This window comes from Takifugu rubripes, chromosome 2, assembly GCF_901000725.2.
Source record: "Takifugu rubripes chromosome 2, fTakRub1.2, whole genome shotgun sequence".
NCBI classification, from domain to species: Eukaryota; Metazoa; Chordata; class Actinopteri; order Tetraodontiformes; family Tetraodontidae; genus Takifugu; species Takifugu rubripes.
Genome location: NC_042286.1, coordinates 14,239,685 through 14,249,176, shown reverse-complemented (window position 1 = coordinate 14,249,176; position 9,492 = coordinate 14,239,685). Strand labels below are relative to the sequence as shown.

The following is a 9,492-nucleotide window of genomic DNA, read 5'->3' as shown; positions in this document are numbered from 1 at the left end:
TTGATGTTTATTTACATTCCAACTTAGTTCCTGTTTCAGCAGCAACGACCACATCAAGCCTTATTCTGGCAGAAACTCAGCGCAGTCATTATGTTTGAGGAGTTGCCTTCAGTTCCCACTTATGACCAAGATGATTAATCCATTCTATTGCAACAATTTGTGTTGGATGAAGAATATTGTCAGTCTGTACTTCAGAGCTGAAAAACAAAGTCTGCGGGGGAAACCCGATCCTGGGGGAGTTCTTTTGTGGAACTCAGCCATGACGCCCAGAGACAGACACCCTCGACCTGCAGCATTTGTTCCTGGGTTGTCAGTGGAATGCACTTCCTTGAGGTGCAAAAGGTGACAGCAAAAATGTTGTAATCAAGAAGCATCCGGCATGGTACCTTTGTCAGAACCAGTACGGCCAGTTTCAGCGGCTCTCTTAAGCTGACAAGGATCTCAGACCTGTGCACACCTGAGAAGACATGCAGCACGGTGAGTACTTCTCCGTAGAAGCTTTCTCTTTAGAAAAGACGGCGTTGCTGTTGACGGATACATTTTAATGTTGCAGATTCGTGTGAAATGTTGCGCTTGTCAGACGGCGTGAGGAGCCCCGGGCCGGAGGTGGTGGTGCTATCCACAGCAGAACAGTGGTTCTGTTTGGAGGCTCTGCTTCGGGACAGCTCAGGGAACCATCTGCAGTGTAGCTTCAGTTCTCAGGGCTCCAACCAGGTGTGCGAGCTGACAGTGGAGCATCGCTCCCTCTGTCTGCGCTACGCTGAGCTAAAGCAAGACATGAGCGAGGAGAACATCGGCCGGGAAATAGAGGGCTGCTTTAGGTCCTGCAAAGATGGAGTCTGTATATTTGTGCTGCTGATTGAAGGCGGATTTTTATCAAAAGGGAAAGAAGAATGATGGAAATCCTGCAGGCACATTTTGGAGCTGAAGCTTTGAAGTTCTTGGTGGTTCTCTCTCTGGAAAACGTAAAAATTGTCGACACGCTGGACGACAGTCTCATGGAGCTGATAAACACCTGTGACGGAAGATACTGCAGAGTCAGCGCGGCCGGAGCTGGCGACGGTCTGAGGCCGCTGTTCGAGATGGTCGACCTCACGCTGACCGAGCACGGCGGCACGGGCTACAGCGAGGCCGTGCTGGCCGCGGCGAAGCGGAGCAGCACAGACGAGTCGTCCATGAAAATGCTGAGGCAGAAGGTGCAGGAGGCCGAAGTGAAGGGACAAGCCTTCGAGGAGCTGGCGAGGTACCAGGAGGACAGGAGAGCCAGAGAGATGGAAGCACTGAAGGTGAAACATGCTGAGGAAAGGAAGAAAGAGATAGCCGAGAGGAAAAAACACGAGTCAAAGCGAGAGAGTTCTGGAGGAGGCCGTGGTGAGCCACAGAGCCATGCTGCAGCGCCAGATGAGTGAAGGTAACTTCTTTGACACAAATGTAACTTATTGTCATTTTTATTATCGCTTCAAATACGTTGAATTAAAAGAAAAGCTCGTTTTATTTCATTCATGAGCACATTAGTTTTAGCAGCTGGTGCTCCTCCCACCTTTGACCACTAGAGGTCAGCAGAGGAACACACGGGCGCTGTTTACGTAGAATCGGAACCAATAATTTATGGAGCGTAAACAAGCACATTTATCTAAGACCAGTTGTTGATCACGGGTGTAAATATTTTCAGAATAATGTAAAGTACATATAATATTGCATTAAGGTGATTGACGTGTTTTCTACTCGTCATTTTTTAATATACAGTACGTTACTTTAGTTTTTACTGACAGAAACGAAAACAAACACTAAAAACTTGCTTATTTTAATGTCTTGTTTTTTTTAATGATAATTCATTATCTACAAGCTGATTTAACTTTTTGGGTGTGCTTTAAGGTAACGATGCAAAGAAGACGTCGGTCGTCCTGTTGGGCCTCTCTGGATGTGGGAAGACTTCGGCCCTGAACCTGATCCTGGAGCGAGCGGGTGGTCACTACTCGGTCAGTGAGTCGCGACCTGAAGCCCCTCAGGCCACGCTGGCCTGTGACAGAAAGAAGGTGTTTGCAGAGGGACGGCAGCTCGTCCTGGTGGACACCCCTGAGATGTGGGACGAGGATGGGATGGAAAACCTGGAGCTGGTCAAGGACTGCTTGGCTTTGTCCCTGCCTGGACCCCCACGTCTTCCTGCTGGTGCTCCAAGTGGGGCGCTTCACCCAGGGCGAGAGCAACATGCTGGCGCACCTGCAGAAGGTCTTTGGGCGGGACTCCGTGGAGCACAGCATCGTCCTCTTCGTTCGCCTCGATGGCGGCGGGCAGAGGCCCCCGAGGATCAGCGATTTTGTGGCGGGAGCCCACGCCACCCTCCAGGGGGTGGTCCAGAAATGCGGGAGCCGCTATTACGAGCTGAACGTCACCAAGTCCCAGAATGCTCTGAGCTACCCCCAGGTGAAAGAGCTGCTGGCTGGAATCAACAAACTGGCGGCGGCGTTCGGAGGTCGACCCTACAACACCAGGAGGTTTCCAGTGCAGGAGCTGCAGGAGCGGAAGAGACAGATGGAGGGGCGGAAAGAGGGGGCGCCGGAAGGGAACTCCCTTCTGAGGAAATAAAGCTCTTTTCAAAGCTCTTTTCTACATTTATTCGCAAATTCCCTCTGATTTTGGTTTATTATATTACATATGTATTGTGCATTCTTGTGAAAATGCCTTTAATGGCCGGCAGGTGGCGACATCACCGAGACCTGATTGGAGGAGAAAACCACTCTGGAGAAGTTTGCTCCGGAATTTCTGGTTCCCTCCCAAACGACGCCGTTGTGTTGATGTTCAGGATTTATGTCCCTGTTTGGAGTCTAATAAACACTGACTCGGGTCAGGCCTGGCTACTTTTCTCATTAATCACAGCCTGAAGCATCGCCGCTTCCACCAGCTTCTAAATGGGGAGCAGCAGTTTGAGAAGGTTCACGGTGCGAAGTTTGTGCTACATCTCCGAGGATGTAAAGCAGCAAGCATTAAATTCCCAATAAATGAAAGACATTTTTTTTTAAACTAAACTGAAGATTTGATCTTTTCCGTTTGTGCAGAGAAGAGAAGAGAAGCCTGGCTGACGGTTTTACTCACATCTGGACGCAAGAACGAGACATTATCAGTTTTTATATTTACTCTTTCATATCTCGTCATGTGTAAACAGGATCCATCGGCTGGTGCCAACAAAACCAGGATGTTGCTAAAGATCCACTGGGTTGGTTGTTACACATGATTTCAGTTAAGACAGCATCAAACTGGCAGATTTACATGTTAGTGAAGCCAAAACAGACAAACAGAAGTAAATAGGGTCGATGTTTGAATACATTTGTTGGTTCTCAGCTGCTCTTTAGCTGCTGGGAGCCTCTGTTGGAGCCGGTTCCTCGGCCATGACCCGGTCCACCCAGGCAGTGTAGTGGGAGATGATGGTGTAGACTCCAGGCTTCTTCAGCTGGCCGCACTTCTTCCCACCGTTGGATGTGATGCCCACGGCCACGCCGTTGTAGAGCAGCGGGCCTCCAGAGTCACCCTGGAACACAAGGAGTCCACAATCAAGGTCCCAATGTTTTGACTATAAAACAGCCTCAATTATTCGAAACATTGGCGGTTAAATCCGCCTGGAATGCGAGACACTCCGGTCCAACTCACGTCGCAGCTGTCCTCCTTCCTGAACGGCTTATCGCAGGGATCCTCACAAATTTTGTGCGCGCACAACATGTTGTTTGTGAACTTTCTGCCAAAGTAGTCGCTGCGTTTGCAGCGGGCGGAGCTGACCACCTCCAGGACCACCTCCTTCAGCTTGTCGGGCCTGGTCCCCAGGTTGTCCACCGACCCCCAGCCGGCCGTCTCCACCGCCACGTTGGTGCCGGGGTTGGTGCCCCCCTCCCGCAGGTATTCCACACTTTGGACGGCGTGGGAGGCGTTGAAAGCTCGGTCCAGCTGCAGAGCAGAGCTTCAGATGTGAGATGGCTCCCTCAGCTGGAGATGAAAGACAACCAGACTCACTTTGATCAGCGCGATGTCGTTGTCATAGTTCAGCGTGTTGTAGTCTGGGTGATTGTGCAGCTCCAGAATATCAAATATCTGTTTGGTGTCCTCGGCTTGGCTCAGAGAATGGACCCCCAGGACCACCTTCCGTCCGTTCGGCCTGAAAAACAAATCGCACGGATGAAAACGACCGTTAGCAACAAGGCTGGTTTAGCAAAAACGTCCTATTTAGAAGAAGATCGTCTCACCCCGTCGGCAGACAGGGACCGCCGTCATCACCCCACTGGTCCGCCACCACAAACCCTCCACACTCGTGTTTCATGCTCTCGCCTTCGGGCACCTGTATGGACGCCATGTAGGGCCGAGAATGCGCCGTCGCCTCTCTGCCGCCAATGATTCCCTCACCTGAAACCACAAATACAGAGCAGGACACACAAACACGGACACGGGCATGAGGAACCAGCGGCGAGTCGGCTCACTGTGGGAAACGAAGGCGAGGACGAAGACAGCGGCAGCCACACGCGCGTGCTTCTCCAACATCTTGGTTGTCTCTTGAATGAAGTCAGATCCAGCAACGGCGGCGTTTTAAAGGCTCCAGCTTGAGGAGAGGAGACATAAATCAAGGAGATTTGCAGCAGAACACATGTGGGAGTACGTCCATCCTCCTGTTCCACAGTTCCGGGAATGTGAAACAGGAAAGTAAACACATTCTGAGACGTTTGTTTACAACCCTCCACATTCTTCAACAACACGTTAATAAATTGAGGTTAAGGGAGGTTTTCGACCCCCGGGACTTTCAGAACTCCCCTGATCTAAGACCTGAACACAACAGCGGTGTTAAGATCAAAGACAGGAGAGGAAGAGGGGCGGCGGTGGCAAGAGGTCTCGATGGTCCCTGCTCCGGCCTCTGCAACACTGAGCGCTACAGTCGCTTCCCTCTTCCGGCGATTCCGTCTGTTAGCATGTGCGATGCGCTGGCAGGATGCTGGAAACCAGTCGGTTCTTGGTGGCATCACCCGCTGTGTGCTAACTGCAGAATGTTGCCAGATGCTAACTGGAGTCGTCAGCCTTCCTGCATGTTGCTGTCATGGCTGGTCAGCTGACCCGCAGCAGCTGGAGGAGCAGTTTGTGGGGGCACCTGGGGGCTGCAGGGCTACATCTGACGGATACGGAGGTGCAGCAGAACCTTCTGCAGCTGCTGCCTGTCTTCATCTCCGTCTGACACAGGAAAGCGCTCAGACACGAGCAGAACCAGACGGCAGACACCCTCCAGGCGCTGCAGGCTTCATTAGAAAGGTGAGAAAAGATTGAGGCTCACCTGCAGAACGTTTTGGGAGGGAAACACGTTTCCGCTCCCTGAAATGAACCTCCAATTTCCAACCGTGATGAAAACTGTTTCGCAAGAGCGTCTGATTGTTCCCTCTGTCAGATGTGATGCAACCGTGGGCCCGAGTGCAGCTGTTTCTGTTCCCAGACCCGGTTCAGGCCGCCGCCGCTCCTGCCAAACACGTCTGAGCTGCGGCTAACGCGGCTAAAGTCAGTAATTGCTGTGTTGTGCACGTTTCCCTCCACGTGTTGAAGTGAATATTACAGCCTGACTTCCACCTGTGCTGTGTGTGTGTGTGCTGTGCGTGCGTGCGCGTGCGCGTGTCTTGGCACCGTTCGCTTGTTTCGTGTCCAGACAAACCGAACCTGGAGCTTCTCTCGGGCTGCCAGCGGAGCTCTGCTTCTCCTCGGCCGGCGTGTCGGGGCGGAATGATCCTGCGGTGAAACACAGCCGTCGTCAGGGAAACTTTTACTTGTCTGATTCAGGTTTGGGAAGAAGCCGAGAGGACGCGAGACCTTCCAGAGGCTCCTTCCATCACACGGTTCAGCTGAGGTCGTTCACGTCTCCGCTTCTAAATGATTCGTCTCATCAGGTTTGATGGAGGTTCCACCAGAAACCTGTGAATTCCTGTTTAAAATCATTCCCACATCATCTTTTCTCCAGGTAAATAAGCGAAACAGGCCAGTCTGACCCATTAAAGTGCTTTCTGACTCCTGTTTGGAGCCTTTATCCATCAATATTTACACAGACAATCTCATAATTAGTAGGAAAGACGTCACATCAGGATCTTCTAATGATGAGAAGATCTCAGGATGATGAGAAAGACTCTGGATCAAAGATCCCAGAGTTCAGAAACCACCAGTTGATCCGTAGGTGGCTGATCGCTGTTGTGTGACAATGTTGAAAAGTGAAGCTGAATGCACATCTATACATTTATATCTCTGATATTTACATTCCACAGTGTTAAACTGAGGACGTAACTGCTCATAAATCCAGAGGACCATTAATGGAAACACGTCGTTCTAAAGCTGTTGCTAGGACAACAGATCAATCAGATGGTGAGATGAGATGCATATCTTATAATTACTGGATCTTAAGTGATGCAATGAAAAATAATTATGAGATTTTATCTTGTAATTATGAGGTATTTTCACATGATCATGAGATAAGAATCACATCATAGTGTGTAAGTTAAACATTACTTCAGAAATCGACTATAACTGTGATAAACGCTAATGAACCAGTTGTTATTTTGTTGTGTTGATCTCCTATTTATCATCCATAAGAATATTTTGGAGATTATTTGTTCCCAGAACGAGGATCGGACAGAAAGCGGCGGCCTGCGCTGCCCCCTACAGGCGGTGTTGAGCATTACAGGGCCACCGCTGGTGACGTCATCTCCGTTCTCACAGTTTAACTAAGTTTTGATGTTTAGTCGTGACAAACTCACCCAGGGACTTAAAACTCACCATTTTCAGCCCTTCCAGTTTTAGGAGCTGATTCCTGGTGAAGCGACAGCGTTTAATGGTTTTTGTAGATTTGAGCTCGGACTTTTCAGCCGACTCATAAATTGTGATGTGTGTTTAGATGATTACACTTGTAATTACTCTCTGGGTGTTGCCAGTTACAACTTTGGCCTCCAGCAACCAAGCCCACCCAGCCAGGTGTGTGTGTGTGTGTGTGTGTGTGCGTGTGTGTGTGAGTGTGTGTGTGTGTGTGCGTGCGTGGGTGTGTGCATGCAGCCGTGTCTATCTGTTCATCCATGTGTGTGGTCTGACACTGAACTATTTATCAGATATGATTTAACAGACTCATTTTCTACATTCTCTCTCCCCTCTCTCCTTCCCTTCCTCCCTTCCTCCCTCCCTCTCTCCCTCTCTTCCTCCCTCCCTCCCTCCCTTCCTCCCTCTCTCTCCTCTCTCTCCTCTCCCTCTCTCTCTCTTCCTTCATTCCTTCCTTCCTTCCTTCCTTCCTTCCTTCCTTCCTTCCTTCCTTCCTTCCTTCCTCCCTCTTTCCTTCTCTCCCTCCCTCCCCCTCTCTCTCCCTCCCCCCCCCCACTCTCCCCTCCCTCCCTCTCCGCTTTCTCTCTCCCTCTCCCTCCCTCCCTCTGTCTCTCTCCCTCCCCTCTCCCTCCCTCTCCCCCCTCCCTCCCTCCCTCCATCCCTCCCCCCCCCCCCTCCCTCTCCCCTCTCCCTCTCTCCCCTCCCTCCTCCTCTCCCTCCCTCTTCCTTCTCTCCCTCCCTCCCACTCTCCCTCCCTCCCTCTCTCTCCCTCCTCCCCCCTCCCTCTCCCCTCCCCAGTCTCCCTCTCTCCCCTCCCTCCCTCTCTCTCCCTCCCTCCCTTCCTCCCTCCCTTCCTCCCTCCCTCCCCTTCTCTCCCCTCCTCCTCCATCTCCTCTCCCTCCCTCCCCCCCCTCCCTCTCCCCAGTCTCCCTCCCCTCTGTCCCCTCATTCTCAGACGCTGACTCAGCTGCTCTGTCAGCCTGTTTTCAGCCCTTCAGTCAATCATGTGCTGCATCATTTTTCCCAGATTTTTCCCAGATTTCCCCCAGATTTTTCCCAGATTTCTCCCTTTTCCTGATACTCTGTCGTCCATCATCTCGCCCGGCTGCTTGTGAAGCGCCTGTATGAACAGCCGGACAGTGAAAGGTCCAGGTCCCAATAATCGCTGCCTCCCGTGATTTCCCTTACGTTATCTGTAGATGTGGGAATGTGAGGCAGCTGGACGGCGTCTCCAGCGGAGCGAGGAGGGGGATTACTGCTAAACGGCCTGTTTCCTGCACCAGCTCGGGCCCATCTGATGGGAGCTGCTGCTGGGGGGGGGCTCCACACGTCCAACCGCTCTTTAACTCTAATCTCTCTAAGCTGACGTCTTATTCCAGGCCGGGGTCCCACAGACCTGCATCTTCACACCATCCTGGAAAACATCAGTCTGGGATTCAAGGTTTGGAAAGGAAGACGTTTTAGACCCAGGTGGGAACTTGCAAACCTCAGTTATTCTGTTTAAACTATAATCTGAATTCCAGGCAGCAGAAATCTGCAGCTAATCTCTGTAAACACTTCAGATAAATGTGTTTTTAGACACTTACGTTTTCTCTTTATCGTCCTTATTGCAAAACAACATTAAATGCTGGTCAACATTTTAGGTCTTTTTGAAATCAAGTGGTTTCTTTTAGAAACCTGGTCTCATTTTATGAATTAAATATAGAATAAATTGTCTAAAATATAAAGGACGGCAGATGATTCTGACCCTCACATTTAGATTTATACATGAACACAAAGTTAAACCGTCTCAGAACATCCTTCCTGGGTTGTCACTGTCTTTTAATATCTGTGTTTGAATTCTCTCATCTTTAATGACTTTAGATTAATTAAACATCTGTGCAGCTGCTGAAGTTTGAATGTGTGAAACGCTTCGCTTCCTTTTCTCAGGATTGTTCATTCCCAGTAGAACCAGTAACGTGCGTCAGAACCCGCTGGTTTCCCAGGAGAACGCTGAATCCTGTAAATCTGATGTTCCCCTTCCTGGTGGTGGTCCCGGTGGAGATCCCACCTTTCTCACTCGGTTCCTGATCCGGCTGCCTCGCCCATAAGCCGGCCTTTTGTATGAAGCTGCGTTTGTTTGTTCATCCAGAGACGTTCCTGAGAACCAACGACAGTCCCAAAAACTGCTGCTCACATTCCCACAATCCAGGCGTTCACAGCACAACCAGCAGGAGAATCAGACCCTCCAGCTCTGTAATTACGGCTCCCGGGAATATAAATTAATCCCTGAATAAAGCGGGAGGATCACTGGGGAAATCACGAAGGCCAAATGATTTATATTTATGCTTTATAAAAGAGGGAATGAAGGTTGTTAAAGTCAGCTGATGGTTTAGCTCAGCAGAAAATAAAATTCATCTTCATGGAATCAAATGAAATAATTAATCCAGCAAAGCTGCATCATCATTTATCCTTATATTTAACGTAAGCAGTTATCTAAGCCTAGAGAGCCTAGCGGGTTAACCAGTCTATTTATGGGGGTTAACCAGTCCCAGTGTAACCAGTCTGTTTATCCTCCCAATCCAGTATAACCAGTCTGTTTATCCTCCCAATCCCATATAACCAGTCTGTTTATCCTCCCAATCTCAGTATAACCAGTCCTGTTTATCCTCCCTGTCCCAGTGTAACCAGTTCACTCAG

At 50.1% G+C, this 9,492-nt stretch overlaps 1 protein-coding gene, 1 long non-coding RNA gene and 1 pseudogene across 2 annotated transcripts; 2 read left to right on the top strand and 1 right to left on the bottom strand.

Moving 5' to 3' along the window:
- Positions 1–376: 376 nt before the first annotated feature.
- LOC101069795 (GTPase IMAP family member 7-like) lies at positions 377–2,849 on the top strand (annotated as a pseudogene).
- A 266-nt stretch (positions 2,850–3,115) lies between these two features.
- cfd (complement factor D (adipsin)) lies at positions 3,116–4,598 on the bottom strand. Its single transcript, XM_003976805.3, has 5 exons — positions 4,464–4,598; positions 4,233–4,389; positions 4,003–4,144; positions 3,646–3,936; positions 3,116–3,526 (listed from the first exon to the last, which is right to left on the bottom strand). Exons 1-5 carry the CDS (start codon positions 4,522–4,524, stop codon positions 3,347–3,349), a joined length of 831 nt encoding a protein of 276 aa, XP_003976854.2. The 5' UTR covers positions 4,525–4,598; the 3' UTR covers positions 3,116–3,346.
- Positions 4,599–6,076: 1,478 nt separating this feature from the next.
- On the top strand, positions 6,077–9,188 carry LOC115247331 (uncharacterized). The gene is made up of 4 exons (XR_003886390.1): positions 6,077–6,180; positions 6,273–6,369; positions 8,193–8,283; positions 8,743–9,188. It is a non-coding gene; the product is annotated as an uncharacterized lncRNA (long non-coding RNA).
- Positions 9,189–9,492: the final 304 nt, after the last annotated feature.

Bases quoted from the DNA above. Each gene is read 5' to 3' on its own strand.
- cfd (XM_003976805.3), bottom strand. From the start codon at position 4,524: ATGTTGGAGAAGCACGCGCGTGTGGCTGCCGCTGTCTTCGTCCTCGCC. The intron at 4,145-4,232 runs GTGAGACGATCT...TTTGTTTTTCAG, and splicing joins GGTCCCTGTCTGCCGACGGG to GCCGAACGGACGGAAGGTGG. The intron at 3,937-4,002 runs GTGAGTCTGGTT...TCTGCTCTGCAG, and splicing joins ACGACATCGCGCTGATCAAA to CTGGACCGAGCTTTCAACGC.